This window comes from Heloderma suspectum, chromosome 2 (genome assembly GCF_057233095.1).
Source record: "Heloderma suspectum isolate Gila_16-S chromosome 2, 16-S_ref, whole genome shotgun sequence".
In the NCBI taxonomy this organism is placed as follows: domain Eukaryota; kingdom Metazoa; phylum Chordata; class Lepidosauria; order Squamata; family Helodermatidae; genus Heloderma; species Heloderma suspectum.
The window spans coordinates 97850569-97872141 of NC_139459.1; the positions used below are offsets into that span (position 1 = coordinate 97850569).

At 47.5% G+C, this 21573-nt stretch overlaps 1 protein-coding gene and 1 long non-coding RNA gene across 3 annotated transcripts; both read right to left on the bottom strand.

The window, feature by feature from the left end:
- Window positions 1-8220: 8220 nt before the first annotated feature.
- Window positions 8221-10985, bottom strand: LOC146352522 (uncharacterized). Its single transcript, XR_014787749.1, has 3 exons — window positions 10949-10985; window positions 9700-9751; window positions 8221-8307 (listed from the first exon to the last, which is right to left on the bottom strand). It is a non-coding gene; the product is annotated as an uncharacterized LOC146352522 (long non-coding RNA).
- Window positions 10986-19518: 8533 nt separating this feature from the next.
- On the bottom strand, window positions 19519-20535 carry FOXB2 (forkhead box B2). 2 transcript variants are annotated; one of them, XM_084832120.1, is made up of 2 exons: window positions 20059-20535; window positions 19519-20022 (listed from the first exon to the last, which is right to left on the bottom strand). In XM_084832120.1, exons 1-2 carry the CDS (start codon window positions 20533-20535, stop codon window positions 19519-19521), a joined length of 981 nt encoding a protein of 326 aa, XP_084688246.1. The 2 variants fall into 2 exon arrangements, with proteins under 2 accessions (XP_084688246.1, XP_084688245.1); XM_084832119.1 differs by having other exon boundaries at window positions 19519-20535.
- Window positions 20536-21573: the final 1038 nt, after the last annotated feature.

Genomic DNA, 21573 nt, shown 5'->3' on the forward strand with positions numbered 1-21573 from the left:
TTCGGGTACTAACTACAAAAATGATCTTCCTTCAATTAGCTTTAAAGTATGTTTCTTTTTCAATTTCCACTTTGTCATTTGCACTAGGTAAAAATCAGTTGAACACTCTTCACTTTGAGGCAACGTTACCGAGCACTTAGCACTTCAAATACTGTAAATGCTATAAACCCCAAATAAATCATTATAAAATAAAGCCATAAGCTGTCAGAGGTCAGCTGGATAGTTTTTATTTATAACTTTTAACAGTAATAAAGAAAAGATAAAAATAAGGGATATTCTAAAATAAATAATGCTTAGCAAAAGAAGGGAACCGCTACAAAACAAAAAATATACAAGTAAAACCTGTGATGGTTCTGCTGTGTTGCACAGTGCGCTGCCACTGCTCAGAATGTGGCTTTTTGAACTTTGGTTTGTGCAAACTATAGCACAGTGGCTGAGAGATCAGGGTTTTGAGAAATGTTGTTCTTGATGGACATCACACCTGCACCAGGCCTCATAAATCCTCTGGGTGGCCCTCCAAAACTGACTATGGGGTGGGGGGCACCAAAGGCACTTCTCACCCAGGGCGTATTTATCCCAGGGCTGGCCCTGCTCCAACCCTAGGAGAGCCCTGGCGATAGGTGTGTGGCCAGTTCTCCCACCAGTGGTAGCAAGTGTAAGGCCCTGAAGTGTGGTGTTTCAGGGGTGATCAGAGCCAGCTTTGGATCCACTGGATCCAAAGCCTCTCTGTTCCCCTTAGAGGACCTGATCCAGACCACTCACATACTGTAGCCTGGAGCTGGTAGCTCAACAGAACCACAGTCCACTGGGAGGAAAGGAGGAGAACTCCCCCCCCCCCCCGCACACACACACAAACCTATTCTGCCCTGTTCAACACAAGCTGGAGAGGCTGTGGAAGAGACGATCGATCTTCCTCATTGCTATCCTGGCATCACTTAGGATTGCTCCTCCTATCACCATTGAAATTGTTAAACAATCTCTTATGGGCCAAAATAAAATGTATTTGACTACTTGATCATTCAAACTGGCTTCTAGAAAATGTCTTCCACAAACATATGCTGCACAAGAGATACAAAGATAAAAACGTCAGTAGTGCATACTTATATCCATGTAATGCAGTATAATATTCCATCAATCTGTGTCTTTCATGATACTTTCAGCCAAGAGATTTCCAATGCTGGAAGGTCTGTAAATTCGTCTAAATAATTACTGGTGCTATAATAACTTATGTTTGGTACATTTAGGGAACAATCCTATGGCCGCTAGTCAGTGGCTAGACGGCCATCGGATATCTGATTTTCCAGGAACTGACCTTGAGGCCCACGCTCCGAGGTCGGTTCCCAGAGAATCGACCTTCCCTCCCTTCTGTGCTGCCTTGTGCTCCACGCTCGCAAGAGGAGCGTGGAGTGGCCAAAAAAGGGCGTTCCGGGGGCGGGGGACGGAAATGCTGGTATGACACATCCCATGTGCCGTCCAGCAGTCGCCTCCCCGCTCCGCCCTTCCACGGCTAGACAGCTGAAATCGGCTGTCTAGCCAGAAATGCAGGGCAGGAGAAGCACGGAGGGAACAATCCCCTCCATGCTTCTCCTACGCTGCATTGGAAAGGCAGTCGCCTCCGAGTTCGGAGGCGGCCCCCTATCTGCATAGGATTGCGTCCTTAATGAATGGCATTTATCAACCAGCAGTTGGAACCACAAGCCATTTGCACAATACAGCTATCTGGATCCTGAGCCTATTTTTTGACTAGTTTAATTCAGTGGGACACCAATTAGACTCAACCCAAATTATCATCACTTAATCAGATTGTGGATTGGGCTGCAGCAGGGGTGCAGGAACTCAAGCCCCGGGGCCACATCCACACCTCTGGGGTTCCCAATCCAGCCTTCTGGGGCCACATCCTTTCTCCTGGTCCCAACCACTGAAAATTTGGTGGTTTCCTGACTTTTGTGCAATTTTTTTCTCCATTTGAAAAAGTTGAAAAGCCTCTCCTAAGGCTTAGCTACTGGCACAAAGAGCTTTAAGCTATAGGCTGGTATTTGGGGGGGGGGGTTGTACCATCTCCTTTTCCTTTAGCCCCATACAGCGCTGGAATGCAGCCCCTGAGAACTTCTCCAAAATGGAATTTGACCCTCAGGCTGAAATTCCACACCCCTGGGCTACAGGGATATAATGTGTTACAAATTTCCCAGTATTTTCAGTGCTTTGCATATCTAACTTTGTTTCATTGAAAAAGATAATTTATTTATTTATTTATTTATTTCATTTCTATACCGCCCAATAGCCGAAGCTCTCTGGGCGGTTCACAAAAATTAAAACCAAACAACACACAATAAAACAATTTAAAATATATAGAACATTAAAACCACAATATAACAATACAACCACAATAAAACCTAGCAGCAGTACAGGAGTTTAAAATACAGATTTAAAACAGCAAAGATAAAAATTTAGAAAGCTAAAATGCTAAAATGCCTGGGAAAATAAAAAGGTCTTCACCTGGTGCCGAAAGGAGTACAATGTAGGCAAACCTAATACCCGTCTGTTGCTGACAAAAACAGAAAACGAATACTATTATTTAATGAATAATGTTGTTATTGCTGTAGCTACAAACTGCCTACAATTGAATGCTATAAAATGTTACTGTGTAAAGATAATGGTTTACTTCCACAGCTGGTAGCAACCAGAGCAGAGTTCCACTCAGAACACTCCCACCAGAGGAAAAGGGAGAGAGGAGGCAATTTTCACCAAATTCCCTCTCCCTCTGGAGTCTCCAGTGCCACGTTCCCCACTGTTCCACAGGTTCTCCCAACTGTCCAAAACAAATTCTGGGGGGCATACGCTCGATTGGATCAGAAGCCTTCTGCAAACAGAAGGAGGCCTTCAATCTGCAGGAGGCAAATGCTGTATCCAGCCTAATGTTATTCTTTCCTAATGCTTCACTTGTTTGTGCATTTTTGTATCTTTATTTAAAGCCCCTCCCTCAACAAAAAAGTCTGAACATATAATAGACTATTACCTATTCTGAAGGTTTCCCATCTAAGATGGTCATCCATAGGAAGAGGCAAGGGGGTGCAGTTGCCCTCTCCTGGATAAGCCATAATCTCGATTCCCAGCTTGCTTGCTTTTTTAAAGTAAGTCTCCAGCCCTTGTAGAACCCAAGATATGAGGCAAAATGTGAAGCCACTGTTCTGCCCATTTGTTTTGTGAGAAAGTAGCCTGCTCCCACCTTTCAGTGTTTTTAGCCAATGAATAAAGTAGCAGCAATGGTTAACACACCCACTGTGTTAACCCTTCTGGATGAGTCAAGGCTTTTGAGGCTTTTTTTCCTTCCCGATTAGGAAGTAATTGCAGCCGCATAAAAAAAAAAAAAATAGAAATCCAGTGTGTAGTTGAGTTTGGGCAGTAGTGTCTCTATCAAAAAACAAAACGAGGCCCAAGTGGAACCTCTCCCCATCTCCTTCTTAGTGTAGGCCTGGGAGCTGAGACTGTGTGCCACGCAGCTTCTCAGAAGTTAGTGTTTTCTGATGTATTGTAGTAATAAATAACTGTTGCAAATCTGAATCTATTGTGTGTTGCCTACAGAGCAGAGGTTCAGAGTGGACTGCAAGCTGAGTAGGTCAACCCCCGCCCCCCCCCGCCCATTAACCATGCTGTTTACCCCTGTAATGGCTGGTAGCCCAAGGGGCATTACAGGGTGAAAGGAGTCATGCCTCCCCCCCCCCCCCCGTGGAAAAATTTCTGTAGACGCCCATTCTCTGACATGTCAGCTTATTGTGCATCACTGCTTGATTTGCAGTCCCTTTAATACAAGGTGGCTTGTACTTTTTTGCAATGACAGTATCTGGTAAATGACACACAGGTGCACATGGACTGGAATTTCTGTGTGTTGTTATTACAACTGTCACCTGTGGACTGAGTCAAATGCATTGTTCTCTTTTTTGTTCTCTGTGTCAGCTGTACTCTTCCTATATTTTGTTCTTTGTGCCCACTATATTGTTCTTGTACTTTGCAGGTGTGAAATAGTACAATAATAATATCTTAGAAGGCATCAGGGTAGGGAATCCAATTTGATATATCAAGAAACATTCCATATGGTCTATCCATGCAGTCCCAGAGTGAAAATGTTCATTTCAAATGAGAATAGAAAATAAACACGAGGACTGTGGTATAACGCAATGTCAACCAGCATAGTATGAGGTTATTGTTAGGAAAGGTGAAACACAAGTATGTCTTAATTAACCTATATTTCTCTCTGCAGTGACTTAATATTTATGTTCCTTACTGAAAAAAAATGAGTATTTGGGTATTGATACATGATTATCTTGTGGAAAGTTTAGAATCTGAGGATTTGGGCATCCACCCAGTTTATGACCTTCAATATTGTCTTTGCCAAACTCATTGTCATAGACTGTGAAATATTGTATCCAGTTAGTATCTGATAATTGCAAACTTTTTGTGTTTGTAAAATAAGGTATTTGTTCTATTTCAAAGGACTTATCTAATGGTGAAAAGGTTGTTTTAAAATGGATTTAGTACTATGACTGTACACTTATTCTGTAAACTTATTCTAACAGGTAGATTTCCTTTTTCTGCTCAATCCTGGTTAAAAGGAATCTGGAACTATTTCAGCTCAGGGCAATTGTTTTGAAGTATTTTGAAAGAGCAGAGAAAAAGGTCTTTGTCACTTGATGATGTTCGATAAGCACTTATGGACTGCATTCTGAGAAACTTTAAAGAGGAACAACTTTAATCTAGCAACAGGCCCTTGAAAGCCCTTTATAGCATTCAAAGATCTGGGTGGTCCCACCAGGTTCTTTGTTTCCATTAGGGCCCTGAACATTTTGCAGGCAGCTCAGTTCTTGAAAATTCTACAGACCCTACCAAGAGGGGCTGGAGCAAACTCTCACAGAAACCTCTGCAAGGTTGTTTTCATGCACACAAATTCCACACCTGACAAAAACATAGACATATTTTACGAAATCTTGGGGAAGAAATGGATGTTTGCTCTACAGGCAAAAACAACAACAGAAAACCCAAGTAAAAATTCTGTAACTATTATAGTACAACCACGCAAAAATGATCAGTATTAGGAACTGAGTACTTGACTTCACTAAAAACAAATCACTATTATCATATGATATTTCTCAAAATTGATATAACTTCCCTTTTCACTTCTTGGTCGAAAGAGATACCATGCACTTTTTTTTATGTGCCCGTAGGGGAAACAGTCATCTCTTGATTGTTGCCCTAAATCACCCTTTTACAGCCTGGCACCCTCCAGACATTCTGGACTAGAACTCCCAGCATTCCTGACCATTGGCCATGCTGACTGGGGCTGATGGGAACTAAAGTCCAAAACATCTGGAGGGAACCAGGTTGGGGAAGTCTGCTCTAAACATAGGAATTTAGGACAGGGCTTAAACATGGAATATGCTTTATTGCCAGGTGTCAGCCCTGAAACAGATGAAGTAGCAATATGAATAGAGTACCACTGAGTATGTGCAAAGAGCCTTTCCCTTATCATTGAATAGCCAAAAGCCACATGTGCAGAGTCTACACAATTGGGGGAAAGAGCATTCAGGGAATAGGATACGGCTTTTATATAGACCTGAAACATCTCTTTCCAAAAAAATCCACAGATATATCTTTGTTATCCTGCAGATATGCATGTGAAGGGAATGGACACTATGTGAAATAAATAAGGTGTTAACTTGAAGTAACACATGCCCACTGAGAAACTGCTACATTGAAAGGGGTAGTTTCTACACCAGTCCTGTGGAGGTTTCTCAAATGAAGGTGATGGCCAGCTGGAATACCTTTCTCATCAAATATCATCTCTCTGATACCTCTTTTAGAACTCTGTTCATAATAAGTTATATTTTTCATTAACTAGTTACTTGCTTCTCTAAATTTGTTCCACATTTTCAATGTCCCTAGCAAAAGTGCTGTTGGACAAAACATCCCAGTACATCTGTCACTTATTTTGTATATATAGGCAATACTAGTTTCTTATTGTAAACCATATAGAAAGAGATCCTGGGAATATAAATGTTGGGGCTATTGGGCTGCACTGGAATCTCAAATCTTAGATGTTCAATTTGTTCCCCAATTCCTTCTATTATTTCATTGACCATGGGGAAAGGAAATATGCCTGCTAAACATGTAACTTACAATATTTTTCCCCACGTAAATCAAGTATTTATAAAAAGAATGAGTGCACTATAGCCCTTTAATGCCAATACAGCTGCTCCCCTCACTTTTCCTTTGGATTTGCTTTGTTTTGAGGAAGAGTGTAGAGGAATATATTTCCTTGAGGTAACAGAAGTGCAATGTTAAATATGTTTACTTATTTTTAAAAGGTACTATTTAGTTTAGTGGAACTTATTCTATAGTGTGGATGGAATATAACCTAAGAGAAGACAAAAGTAGTTTCAGTGATAAGTTATATAGATGAGATGCCTGAAAAGTATAAATGAATTCTTCCATGCTTATTACTTATTTTCTGGGTGGTGTTTGGGCACTTTAAATCCCACTCAAATGCTATCATAAACAAAGATAGCTAGATCCTGCTGGGAAATATGAAGTTATCCAAGGCCCACCCAACACATATTGCTGCTTAAGGTGAAAAACAAGACGGTTCCCACCCAGTAGTAATGTATGGATGTGAGAGCTGGACTATAAGGAAGGCTGAGCGCCAAAAAATTGATGCTTTCAAACTGTGGTGCTGGAGAAGACTCTTACGAGTCCCCTGGACTGCAAGGAGGTCAAATCAGTCGATCCTAAAGGAAATCAACCCTGACTGCTCATTGGAAGGACAGATTCTGAAGCTGAAGCTCCAATATTTTGGCCACCTAATGCGAGGAGAAAACTCACTGGAAAAGACCCTGATGCTGGGAAAGACTGAAGGCAAAAGGAAAAGGGGACAGCAGATGATGAGATGGCTAGATAGCATCACCGATGCAATGAATAAGGACTTGAGCACGCCCCGGGAGAGAGCGCAGGACAGGAAGGCCTGGCGTGCTATGGTCCATGGGGTCACGAAGAGTCGGACACGACTTAACGACTGAACAACAACAAGAAAATCCTCTAGCTCTCTCTTCCAACACTCCCCTGAATCCTCTGCTGCCTGAGGCAGTCACATCATTCTGCCTAAAAGTAGGGAGGGGCTTGGAATGATCTCTCCTGCCTTTAACAGATCTTATATTCAAGGATGAGAGAAAAAAGAAGAGTGGGATGGGCTCCTGTTCTGCTGGGACCCAAGCTCTCCACAGAAATGAGTGTATGTGGATAGATAGTGCTATGAATCCTTTGGGACACAGATCAATAATTTAAAACTTCTATAAAGGTAAAGGTGTCCCCAGCCAGTCGTGTCCAACTCTAGGGGGTGGTGCTCATCTCCATTTCTAAGCCGAAGAGCCAGCGCTGTCCGAAGATGCTTCCATGGTCATGTGGCCGGATGTGCAAAAGATAAAGAAATGAAAATATTAAAAATGTTCAACTCATAATCCAGTGAAATCTTAATATTGGAATGGCTCCAGTACTACAGGCCATGTGTGTATTACTATAACTTAGCACTATTATTATTTTCAGTTGAACGACTGTTTGAAATCCCACCTCCTTTGTGAAATTAGAGAAGGCTTTATTATCTTAAACCAGCCTTCCCCAACCAGGTCTTTTGGACTTTGACTCCCATCATCCCCAGCCAGCATGGCCAATGGTCAGGAATGCTGGAAGTTGTAGTCTAAAACATCTGGAGGACACCAGGATGGGGAAGGCTGTCTTAAATATATTTGTAGCCTTTTATATGAGACTAAAGATGGATCCAAATTCTTCAAATGAGCAAATATGCGAAGAGTTGTGCTATATTATCCATTCCCATTTCTCATGAAGAACGGCAGTAATAATACATATGCATTTTATTTCTCACATTCAATATTTTATTAAACACTTAAAGATTCTTATCGAATAGTACCAATCTGAAGTACCAACTGCAAAGGAAAAGCCAACGATGGTGATCAACATTCATAGCTAGCTGACTGAATGCAATGTGAGATTTGCATAAGTAAAGACTGCAGCATCAGGGAATTGATTTAATTGTATGTACTCAAATTAGTTATAGCAAAGGGTATGACACAGAAATGATTAATCTGGAGCAAAATTATGAAGCTTAGCTACACTAGGGTACACACCTGTGCAGTGCAAATCATGTGGACTTCTCAGAGTCTGTGGCCATTGTTTAAATTTTCTGCAAATATTTCATCTTCCAAAACAACACAGGAACCAAACTTGTCAGTACTTGGTTTGTACCTTAACATAGCAGAAGGGAAGGGAAGATTAGGTGGGATTGGATTAGAGCTGCAGTAGCTACAGCCACTGATATCAGCTCAATTAAATCCATACCCGATGATAGACAATGTTGGGTCCCAGAGAATTCTGAAACTGTGGACAATTTTTCAGGTGGAGTGCAAGCCCATTCCAATCAGATTGAACACCTCCATCAGCAGATTTGCCAACCATCAGCATCTCCTTTGTGTCTTCACTTTAATCCATCTCAAAGTTGCCTCTAAACACAGGTTTCATACCTCTCTGGGATTACTTAGTAGAAACAAAAAGTAGAGGTGAATACCATCAGCACACTGATAACTTCTCAGTTATCACTGATACTCGGGATCACCTCTCCCAGAAGTTTCATTTAGATGTTGAAAAGCACAGGGGACAAGATGGAATCCCAAAGCACCCTGTAAGTCAGCCTTTTTGCCCCTGAGGGTCACATGCAGCAGTGCTTCAGGGTCACACAGTGTCCGCACACAACTACACCTGCACACATAACACATGCATGCAGATGAACGCACAAAAGCATACCCTGCCCCCTCTCCCATCCCCCCTCACAAATGCACCCTCATACAAGTGCACCCCCGCAGTAATACTTTCGCTCTCACACACATTCTTCCTGCCCCCCAACATCTCAGCATGCCTCCACACTGAGTTCATTTTGTACCTCCCTCCTATCACCAATCAGCTGGGAGCGAAAAGTGCATGATTAAATGGGAAAGTCTGTGTGCAAGGATGACTGTCCTCATGTGGCTTCTTCCCCATTTAAATTGCACTCTCGACAGCTGTTTGGCAGATGCATAGGAAGCTACCTTCTACTGAGTCAGCCTGGTGGTCCATGTAGGCCAGCACTGTCAGCATTGATGGGCAGGGCTTCAGACAGGATTCTTTCCTTGCCCTACCTGGAGATCCCAGTGATGAAGGCATGATTGTGCTTCAATCGTCCCCCTACAGCTGGCCAAACAGCTATCTGTCAGATTGTCAAGAGCACAATTGTACTGGGGAAGGTGGTGCATGAAGAGAGCCATCCCTGCATGCCATCTTCCCCTACAAAATCACAGAAGCAATGGCAGGGGGGAGGACAAATTTGGCAGTGGCAGCTTGGGCACCTGGGGCAGGCCACACTGAATTCCTCTGAGAGCTGCATGTGACTGGCAGATCAGGGGTTGTCCATATGTGCCATAGGTAAGCAGCCACGGGACAGAACACAAGAACCACCTTCTGGAACAACCCTCCAGAAAGGATTGGAGCCACTATACCACCATGTCTCCAAGCCCCATCCCACCAAGGTAACCCTGAAAAATACCATGGCTGCTGGTATTGAAAGCTGCTGAGAACTTCAGGAGAATCAACAGGGTTGCATCTCACCTGTCTGTCTCCAGCACAAGTCATCTGCTGTGGCAACTAAGTCAATTCTGTCCTGAAATTAGGATGGAGATCAGATTGGAATGGATCTTAATTTTAAACAACCCGTATTATCCAGGACTACCTGAACTTGAACTACCTGATACCTTCCACCACCCATTCCAATACCTTGTCCCAAAATGGCAAATTTAATGCTAGTCAGTAGCCAGGAAGAGCAATGTTGAAGAACACAGATGGCAGACAGGTACACTCTTCAAAGCTCTCCTCAGTTTGGTCCAGAAATTTCTCAAGTTTTGTGGAAAAAAATAATGGACATGTTTTTTTAAAAAATTCTAAACCAATCTGATGGCAAGGTGGGTGGGGTGAGGGGCTGGAGGTAGCAATTCATCTCCACCATGGATTTTAATCAGAGACAGAGAAGGGCTTGGGGGTCTCATTGTGAGGCAGGTTTATAGTGCCCTCAAAGTTTGTTTCCAAGCCTGAGCTAAGAGATCTTTGCTGGCACCTCTGGTTTCAAACCTTCAAGCAGTCTGTCCATGTCTTCAGGCTTCACAAGCTGAAAATTAGCCATAGCATCTGACCAAACAGAACACTAGGCTATATTGAGTGTTACAATTATGGAGTCCAACTCTGGCCAAGCTACTTCCCGGGCCTGGTTGCATTAAGGCCGAAAGAAAAAAACCCAGAAGAGTGGGGTGGACAACACCCACCGCAAGAAAAGGAAGCAAGGCCAGCCTCAAAATGGTACCAGAAAAATACAAAATGTAATAAAACAACAAAATGCCCAATGCATTTCAGTTAGACCTTCCTCAGGGGCACAAGAATACAGTTTTCCTAATAAGACAGTTGCAAGCATAATTAAGACTCAGGGTCCTTCACAATCACTCCACCATTGGTTGAACAGAAACAGAAGCCATTGGTTTTACACTGATGACTGCAAAGACTTCTTTTTCCTTCTCTTCCTCTTCACCTCCTACCCTTGTCCTGACCCAATAATCTGCGGCTGGGAAGAAATTTAACTCATAGCAACTAGACCACCACTAACTCTGACTATTCCGGCCTAGTCTACATTTGCAGCTGAATGAGATGGGAGCGGGGGGGAGGCATGAGAGTGGGCCCTGGCCTCCCAGACTGAGGGGAACATGCGTTTGAATGCTGCCGTACATTAAAAAAAACAACCCCAAACCCTGCAATCAGAAAACTAGCCCAGAAGCAAGTGATACGACCTTTCCCCTCTGCGTTAGTTCTTTACTTGCAGGAAGCTTGGTAGAGGAAGACAACGCGGGGCGCCTCCATCCCTGTCTGAAATGCGACTCTCTAGGATCTCCGGATTCGGCCGCCACATTCTGCTTGCCGCCCTTGCCTCAGTCCTACAGCCGGTGGGGACGCGGCCCACTGCAGCCACGCTCACCTGGGCGTGAGCTTCGTGGAGCTCACTGGGGCCTACTTCCGAGCAGATACTGTAGGGCGGCGCCGTTAGGCGGGAGTTCCGCTACCCGGCTTCCGGCCCGGTGCGCCGCGCTTGGCCGCCTTCGCTCTCCGGCCGGCTCGGGCTCGGGCTCGGGCTGGGCTCGGGCTCGGCTCAGCCAGAGCGCCGAGAGCCCCGCGAAGAGGCGGGCCTTCCCGCCGCAGAGTTCCCGGCTCTGGACCAAGCCGGCGCCGGGGAGGCGGCGGCGGCGCTGGCGGAGAGCTCAGCAAAAGCGCCCCCGGCCCCTGTGTGCCCGGCCGGGTCCCGCGAGCCTGCCGGGAAGAGCGGCGGGGCTTTGCCGCCCGGGCAGAGCTGGCGTGCGCGCGCGGGCTTCCGAGGGCGGCGGGCCGAGGGCGGGAGGTCGTCCTGGCTGCCGGCTCCCTGCGAGGCACGGAGGGAGGGATCGCCTGCCAGTGTCCCGGGAAAGGCGTCCCAGGCAGCGCGGGGCCTCGGCGGCGCAGAAAGGGCGGCGGCTGGGGCTGGAAGGGCTCGACGCAGCTCTGTTTTGTGGCGATCCGGGCATAGCGAGCGCCCACGCGCCCGCCGCGCCACACGAGCGGCGTCTTCCTTCCTATCCCTTAACTGAGCTGGGGGGGGGGGGGGCGCGCAGGAAGGCACCGATCGCCCCCAGCGGGCGAGGGCATGGCGAGTCGAGGCTGAAAGGTCGCCCCTCTCTCCAGCAGGGCGCTGGGGTGGAACAGAGAGAGCGCCGGTGACTATGACGTTCTCCGGAGCGTACAGACCAGGCAGCCTTCCCCTGCCTGGTGCCCTCTAGAGGTGTTGGACTACAACGCCCACCAAGCGCAGCTGGATGGGGATGGTGGGCATCGTGGACCAAACCTATCTGGAGAGCACCGGGTTGGGAAGGGCGGAGATAGAACACGAAGTAAGCGTTAAGGAGTGGCAGTCGTGAGAAGGGGGCGTGATGGGGGGAATTCCGCTCTGGAGAGAAACGCGGTCTCGCCAGCCTCGGCAGGCCAGAGAGCAAGAGGGTTCCGTGCTTCTCACCCGCTATGCGATTGACGGAGAGCAGCCCTGCGGAGGCCGGAGCTAAAAGGAGGCTGCGGTGACCACGCTTTGCCTGGGTCAGTGGGGAGCCGGAGGAAAAGGTTTCTGGGAGCTGCTGTCAGCAGCCCCCGCTCGCACGCATATTCAGAGTCCGCCTCCTTCGCGGTGTTCGATTGTTGACATCAAGGCTCATTAATTGTTGATATCTTTGTAAACCGACCGGAGAGCTTTTGCTATGGGGCGGTATAGAAATGTAAGAAATGAAATAAAATGAAAGGCTTCTAGCCTGCTTTGATCTTTCCACTCCTAAACAAATGCAGAAGGGGAAAATACTCAGGATACGGGAGCAAAACACACACACACACACCCAATTTCCCAGCACTTTTGAGAAGAAAATACGCACACGGACGTTCACACAACTGCCACCTGGGTTCAGTTCACCGTTACGCAGCAAGCCATACAGCCCTGGCCGAGCACGATTCCCTGCGCTGCTTGCCACATATACCCGACAGCGCTACCCACTGAGTAAACGCCGCGGTCATTTAGGGGCAAGGTCGGTATCGCGTGGGGAGCCGTCGGTCGTGGGTGTCCCCCCCGCCCCCGCCCCCGCCCCCGCCCCCGCTGAGTTTGCGGGTGGGCTCCGATCAAAGTTGCCGAAGCTCCCGTCCTGCCTGCGTCCGTCTGACCTGCTGCTTGGAAGCGGCGAGGCAATTAGGCGGAGGCAAAGCATCTCCTGCTAATTTCATTGGCATCAGGCAGAGACGGGTTCAGATTTCAGGAGGGGCGGGGGGGAGGCTGTACAAATTACACGCTATCCAAATATTGGCTGCTGTCGAGGGGGGCTGGCAGCCAGGCTGTGCCCCCGGGTGGCTGCAATTAGCGCTCGACCCCCCCTCCCTCCCTCCCTCTCCTCACCTTCGCTCAGAGTCTATCTATATATCTTTACTCCCCCCCTCCCTTTTAGCCAAAAAGAAATCGCTCGTCTCAAGTCTGATTGCCCCCCTGGGACCCATTCTCCACCCCCCGCCGCCGCCGCCCTGTCACCGACGCTGGCAGCTCCTGCAAGAGGTCTGCCTCGGAGGGGCTTTGCCAAAGGAAAGCCCCCCCCCGTCCCTGGGCGCTGCCGCCGCAGCTTGCGTTGCAGGCAGCAGAGCTCTCGTGGTGCCGGCCTGGCTGCGCCCGAGCAGGCTGCCGCCTCTGCCAGCCGCCCCAAGTGTCGGGCGCTCCGGCCCTCTCCATCCGGGAAGGATGCTCGGGTGACAGCAACAAGGGCTGAGCAGGGGGCAGGGCAGCAGGCGCCCCGCGGCGCTCGGGGAGGCAGCCCCGCCCCCCCGCGCCCCGGCAAAGCCAGGGGCGGAAGAGAGGGCGCCCTTCCCCCCAGGAGCCAGGGCGGCGGTGCTCGCTTGTCTCGCCGCAGAAGCCCCGGCTGAACAGCGGCCTCCCCCCCCCCACCACCCCGCTGCTCCTCAAATAGAATCCCGTTGATTTCAGTGGGAAATGCTCGGGGGTGGGGGTGGGGGTGGGGTGGGAAACAAGTGCCAGAGAAAACCGGGCGAGGGGGTGGGAATCGGGGACCTTCGGACAGCAAACCCACCTCCAGTTCCTGGTAGCTCTCGTACTGCTCTGTTTGTCTGACTAGCTGATGGACCGATATCCAACATCCTGAGCGCCATGTCAGGGAATGGGATTGGTTCCCGTGTAGTGATTCAGTGTCGTGTCGTGTCGTGTCTTGTTTTGTTTTAAAAAAAACCCACCTCTGCTTTCGCAGTGACCCTAAAGAGCTGGTCCCGATTTTCACTCCCCATTAGCATCCAGCCCCAGCATAAGTTTTCCTTTCTTTCTAAATGGTTGGTCAATGTCACGGATGCTGCGACAGAATTGCCGTTTGTAACTGACGATCTTTTGCCTCTCTGTATGGAAATCCTCGTCTTAGGAAATACCCGAAGTCAAGTTCGATTGGTAGTACTGGCCATATTTTTTCCTCCCTTTTTGATGTATGAAGTCCAACCCAAATAATGCTCAGGCAGCTTAAGGTTATTGCTTTCCCAATGCACGACACAACATTAGATGGGGTGTCTCACACAACCTTAAATTTGCCAGTCCTTCTCGAATGAAGGATTTTAGAATGCATTGAAATCCGGCGGTGCTACGTGTCAGAAGAATGCTGGTTCTTTCTACATCAGATCTTAGTGTCAGAAAATCTGGTTTTGAAATTGCGATTTGGACCCCCCGGGGTGCTTTGGTCATCGCCCCCCTACCCTAAATCAAATTAAGGTGGGGGCTTGAGTAAGGCACCTCTTTTAAGAAGCGCTGTTTGTGTTAATTTGTTTATAGAAATTATAAAGGAAGGAAAGGCAAGATTGCATTTCTGTATCGTGCCACGTTACTTGGAAGGAAGTCCTGTTTAAGACAGGACGAGGACTGTTCGACCCCGATCCAGCGAAAGTTCTGATAATCCTGTTGCGTTGGCTTCAGTTGGACGTACAACCCGATCCTATGGAAAAAGCCCCACGACTTTAATCTGCCTTACCCTCAAGTAAGTTCGCAAGATATTTCAAACCTGAATCATGACGAACGTTAACGGATCCGGACCAGTGCCTCTCGAGACGGGGCGCAAGATTGTGAAGCTAGGATGAAAAGAACAGATTGGGGGTCTCTCTCTCTCTCTCTCTCTCTCTCCCCCCCCCCCCACAACGGTAAGCTGCGCGCTGCCATGCCAGGCAGGTTAAGTTAGAAGTTCCTCTGAAAGTTACTTTCAAGGCATTTGCAATGTGGAGCCACCCACTGCCAGAGTAAGTTATGAGCCACAGCGGAGATCGTGAGGCAGTTGATCAGAAATGTAGCGAGTTCTTCCTGTCCCTTCTTTGCTCCTTAGGCTCAGTAACGAAACTCTCCCTGCTACTAGCCTGAATTGCCCAAATTTTTTCTCTGTTTTGGGGAGAAGCTTTCAATTTCAGCATCACACTTCTTTATCTCTTGCTTCGTCTCCTTCACTCAGCTTCAAACGGGAAGAAGGGATTATAATTAAATCTATTTAAACTGGGAACGAACCCATTTTATTCAGCATTTTTCTATACGGAAATTAACTATACCTTCCATTACAAGGATAACCCAATATGAATGCCATCTCTTTTCAGACAAAGAGAGTCTAACTCCAGCGATAATAACAAGAAGCAGGGTCTTCCTGTTATGAATAGTGATGAGGAAAAGACTACTCATCAGCTGTGTTAAGAACTGAACTTCCATACCGAAGATATGCTGTGATTTACCTGTACTTGCCATCAGAGTACAACCTGTTTCTGATCCACTTGAAAACAAAGCAAGAAAATAATCCAGAGTCACTACTGTTAATATCGAGGGAATTCTATTCAGGGATTCTATTCAGCCTGTCACTGCTGGGAAGGCAAAATGGCCCATTGCCTACAGTGGCTGAAGTGATGGGTCCACTATCCATAGATGATGTTCTGTCAACTACTTTTGCTTTTTTCTTAGTTTTTAAACGTATTTTAGATTAATATTCCCAAGTACCTCACAATTTTAAACACTTGATGCAATTATCAAGCAGCTTCCAAGTTCTCATTCTTTTCCTGAGTTCTGCTTCTTCAGCCTCCTTACTCTTCAAATAAATGTGATGATAAACAGCGTGCACGTGCGCGCGCGCGCGCACACACACACACACCTTGTTTAGATAAAGCAATTTAGAAGTCAATGAATCTCTTTAAACAATATAAAACTATGAAATCAGATTATATTCCTACTGAAGCCAGTGAAAGCCAGTTCTGTGTTCAAGATGCCCTAATTCCTTCTTTGTTAGGAGACAAACTAGCTGAAATTAGCAATGTAGAAAACAAAATACAAAAGCCATTCATTTTTAAAAATTGAGGAAAGAGTCAAAATCACCTCCACTTCATTCCTGAAACTTGATGCAAACCTGTGACATACAAGAAGAGCCACATTTACATCAAATTATAGTTGAATTGGCCTTAAAATGAATTATTAGATGTGGATGAACATTTCCAGTTTTAAAAGAGTTTGAATGGATTTAGGAGCAGCTAACATATAATCTTATCACAATATTAAACTTCATTAGCCTGATCAACAGACAAAATCCAGTGGGAAATACAATATAGACCTTCTGCTCAGGTTTCAAGATTTTAAAAACATATTTGCCAGTTTGCAATTTGGGTATAATTGTTGCATCAAAAACTGAATGATGACATGAGATTCCTGCTAACTCAAAAGTGACCAGACACTCAAGGAAACAAAGATATTATCAGAGGAGGCCATGAAGAAAAGAATAGGGTTCCCTTTTGGATACTCTAACCATAAACACATTTATTTCAGAGATGAAAATTTTAAAAAGCCATTAAAATCAACAACACTTTTGCATAAATAATTGGGATGGAATGCCAAGATTTGCAAAGCAAATGAATGGTGCTTGCTTCCCTGTAACCGTATTTGGAACTCAAATATTATACCCCAGCCGTACCCATGTGTATTATGAATACACATTTATTCATAAGCAAGGCCCATTCCAATGAGTAAGGGTTATGGTCACAGACTTAGACTAGAGCCTTAAACTAGATAAGACAAAGGTTTAAGCCACTAGCTGTCCAGCATCAGATTTGGGTGTCATCACCCCCATCCTGGCCAGAACACCTTTATTTAGAAAGACATCCCACTAAGTACAATGGAACTTGCTTCCATGCAGGATTGTAGCTTTGCGGCTTTAGCTTGACTTTCTAGTTAGGGATTAATGACTGTAGTTAGGGATTAATACATTCTAGGCTAGAATGAAGAGCAAAAGGTTCTGAATAGGCCATTCCTACAATGTAGAAAACATGTTGTTGTTTTACTTCAGTAAAATCAAAGATTGGCCTTTACACACACACACACCCTTCCCACCTATACTTTCAGAAAGAAAGAGCAGACTCACTTTATCCCTTTAAAATGGACTCTTTTCTCTCTCTCTCTCTCTCTCTCTCTCACACACACACACACACACTTTCTTCCATTTGCCGAGATATGATGCATATTTGAGCTTAAGACAAACAAGAGCTCTTAGGAGAATTAGCTGCCTGGCACCCTCATACCAAGCATATTAACTTAATAGTCAGTACTCTTGAAATAAATGGGACTTCCTTCCAGGCACCTGTGCTTAGACTGGGGTGTAAAAGAAAGATGACACTGGACTGGAGGGTAGAGATTTCCCCTCCAAAATATGCCTCAATCCATACAAACCAATGCATTTTGAAATAGGACTTCAGAGGGTTTGTTGTGACCTAAACCTCAGTCCTTTGACCAAAGTGGTTAAATTGTAGATCAGTTATTCCTCAGTTCAAGAGTACACACCCCAAACTATACTATGGCATCAGAAAGATTTCTAATGTGCACAGTTATGTTATGACGAACACCACTTTCTTTAAGGGAAGAAAAGAAACCCTAAGTATCAGGGTTAGAACAAGGAAGCCAACAAGCCATTTTAATGAAAACAATGGTGTACAGTAAGGCTGCAACAACAGTAATTCACAAACCAGCTGGGACCAAAAGCAAAGCTCAAAAGCTGACCTCCAGAAATCTCTGCTTGATCATTCCCTCCTCTCACAGGAGGGTTTTTTTTCCCTGTGTAAAGTGCTTCTCATGTAAGAGGGTTGTTGTTGTTTTTGATAGAAAACTTTTTCGGATACTTCTCTTCCATCAGCATTTAGTTTTCACACTCAAGTGGGATAAGCACAGAGCAAAGCCACATGTATAAAAGAGCGATATATACCAGTAGGAACAATAAACGTGTTGTGATAAACATTATCCACAAGCAGGAGAATTTAAAAAAAAATGTTTTCAGAACAGGGAAATGATAGGACAGGTCTTCCACATTTACACAACAATATTACATCGAATGCATAAACCTCACTAAAGGGCTCTATGTGAAATGTTTCACTCCAATTATTCATCTCTTTACTTTCATATGACAAAATTTTCACAATTTTCAAAGGCTATAAAAAACAGCCCTTTGGGTTTAAACGATTTCCCCTTTTAATCTCTGGTCATTTCTCCTTTTTAAGTTTACTTTTTAATCTCTTATTGCTTGCTATTGTCAACACTAATAGCTTAGGGCACCATTTCAGGGGGAAAAGAAGTCGCAGCTCAATATAAATCTGAGATGGATATCAAAACAGTTATATAAAGTACATTTGTAGTTCTCTCAATCCATAATGCACAGCTTAGTTTAAAAATTCTGTTGTTACTGGGAAATTCCAGCCATACTGTTTCAGTATATTAGGTTTCCAAAATTTTAGTTCACAAAGTTGTAACAAGACCAAGAGCAGCAAATTCCAAATGAATCTCATCCATCTATAGCCATGGTTTGTTCTGCTCTGTGTCATCCTTAGTTTGATACTGGCTAATTTTTCGAAGTACCTGTTCTCCATCTTCTTGGCTTGCTACTTGCCACATGTTTGATCTATTCTTAGTAGTTTGGGATAGGCAGTGTTAGGCTGGCTGATGAAGAGTTCTATGTAACTCAAGCTTGCCTACTCTTAAGCTAACAGAAGGAATCCCAGTAAAAGATGTCATGGTACATCTCATAGGATACAAGCCAATGGCAATATTCTAGTTGTGTGTGTGTGTTTTGTTGTTTGTTTTTATAGCTCTGGATTGCACTCATAGACCGCCATGCTAAAATACTTTCCTGGGCATGAATTTCCTGGAAAATACCAAGTGGACTTTCTTCAAGAACACCCCATTCTAAAATATGTTTACATGAAAATAAGTCTGCCTGAGTCTCCACTAGGACTCCAATATGTGTGCATGTAGGAAAGTAATTTGGCACTTCTCTTATGATGAAGCATTGTATTGATTAACTGGAACTTACTTCCAAGTAAGTGGCCTAGGGGTGAAAATTTTACATCCTAATTCTGTACACATTGTCTTGCTGCCCCAGTGACTTCAGTGGAACTTAGAATGTGAAGGGTTGCAGTTTTAGGATTGGATCCTGAAGTTTGGGGAGTCGTTTTGTATAGCAATTCAAGTCAAAGTCAGCTTAAGCTATCTCCCAAGATACCTAGAAAAATTAACATAATTACTTTTGAGTTTATTATGGTAAACATATAACACAGAAACTCTTACCTGAACCTGGCTCTCAACACTCTGATTGTACAACAATTAAAATACAGACTTCAGAAGAATTCAGATCATCGTTAATAATAATAAAAAATAATAAAATAACAACAACAACAACAAAACAATGTTTTCCCCAAACACTCCCCACTGGCCAGGGCCATGCTTTGCCCTATGCACGTGTTTCCTACAGGATGTGCGCCTCAGTGTCCTCTCTCCGCGCCCCCTTTTTAGGCGTGCACCAAGGCGGAATGTAGGGCGCTTTTGCCCTCGGAGGAGTTTGGCGGCGTCTGTTCATGGAGGGAAGAAGACGAGCTCGGCGACGCGGCCGCCGGGCAGAGCTGCTGCTGCTGCTGCTGCGTCGCCTGGCTGACTGCCAGGGCAGGGATGGCAGCGGCTGGGGGCATGGCCGGGGTGGGCTTGATGGGCACGGGGATGGCCGGCAGCGTCTGTGTGGGCGGAGGGTGGCAGAGGGCCTTGACCGGCACGCCGAAGGGTCCGTACTCCCCGGCGGCCAGGGGCATGCCGCCGACGGGCTCCATCACGCCCACGTGGGGCCACACGGAGCTGACCATGGTGCTGATCTGCTGGCCGGCCACCGGGTAGCCCAGGTGGTGCATCACCGAGGCCAGCGGCAGCCCGCCGCCCTGCAGGACCCCCTTGTAGTCTCGCCCGATGAGGTTCTCGATGGCGAAGGGGTGCTTGAAGCCGGGCGCGGGGCTGTAGGGCGGGAACTGCGGCAAGCGTCCGACGGCGGCGACGGCCGCCACCGTGGAGTCCGGATGGCCCTTGCCCGCAGCCGGGGGCTGGAGGGGCGGCGGCGGCGGCGGCTGCGGGTGGAAGTAGTGGCTGAGGTGCGGGTGCAGCACGCCGCCGGCCTTGCCCGCCGCCGGCATGTGGGGCTCGGGCCGCGGCACCTTGAAGCGCTTCCTGCGCCGGAGGAAGCTGCCGTTCTCGAACATGTCCCCGCAGTCCGGGTGCAGCGCCCAGAAGCTGCCCTTGCCCGGCTGGTCGGGCCGCCGCGGGATCTTGATGAAGCAGTCGTTGAAGGAGAGGTTGTGGCGCAGCGAGTTCTGCCAGCGCTGCGTGTGCTCGCGGTAGTAGGGGAAGCGCTCCATGATGAACTTGTAGATGTCGCTCAGCGGGAGCATCTTCTCGGCCGAGTGCTGGATGGCCATGGCCGTCAGCGAGATGTACGAGTAGGGCGGCTTCTGGTCACTGTAGGAGCTCTTGCCCGGGCGAGGCATGGCACATGCCCGCCCCACGCCGCCGCCGCCCGCCTGGCGGAGCCGCGAGAAGGACCCACGCGCTCGGATCACCTCCTGGGCCCCCCGGATGGGTGTCCATTCATCACGCCCCGGGGGCAACGGAGCTGTCCAGGCGCTCGCCGCGTCTCGTCAGAACACTCCCAGGCATTCCAGCAGCCCTTGGTGGACCTGCAGCCAAAGCCTCGCCAGGGAAGGAACCCCGCCCCCCCCGAAACTCCTGCCCCGTTTGTCTTGTCCCGCGGATCTGGGTTGCCAGAGGGCGATAGAGATCGCGATTAGCCCTGGTCTCCGCCTTCACACGTTCCCTCTAGGACTGGCGCTCCGATGCTACACGCATTCGCTCCGAAGCAAAGCCTGTTCGTGCCAAAGGGATATTCCGCCGAGGAAGCCCGCTTGAGACTGTAGCTCGGGGGTAGAGCAGCTGCTTCGCCTGCAGGGGGTCACAGGTTCGATGCTCGGCATCTCCCGGTAGGGTTCGGAAGAGCGCCGCTGCCAGCCAGGGCCGACAACACTGAGCAAGATGGCCTGATGGCCTGACGCGGTATAAGGCAGCTTCCCGGGTTCCTAAGAGCCCATCCCGCGTCTCCGACCATCCCTCCGCTACCGGCGGGACAGAAATGTGCAACTTTTCCTCCCTTCACCCCCACCCCGTTGCCTGCTGGCGGGAAGAGCTTTAACCCGTAGTCACGAAATCGGCGCCGCTCCTCGGCTGCTCCATCTCCCAGCTTGGCCTCGATTCCGAGTTAGGAGAAACTTGGCCTTCCGGCCCGGTGCGCCGCGCTTGGCCGCCTTCGCTCTCCGGCCGGCTCGGGCTCGGGCTGGGCTCGGGCTCGGGCTCGGCTCAGCCAGAGCGCCGAGAGCCCCGCGAAGAGGCGGGCCTTCCCGCCGCAGAGTTCCCGGCTCTGGACCAAGCCGGCGCCGGGGAGGCGGCGGCGGCGCTGGCGGAGAGCTCAGCAAAAGCGCCCCCGGCCCCTGTGTGCCCGGCCGGGTCCCGCGAGCCTGCCGGGAAGAGCGGCG

Coding starts and splice junctions, on each gene's coding strand:
- FOXB2 (XM_084832119.1), bottom strand. CDS start 20,535: ATGCCTCGCCCGGGCAAGAGCTCCTACAGTGACCAGAAGCCGCCCTAC.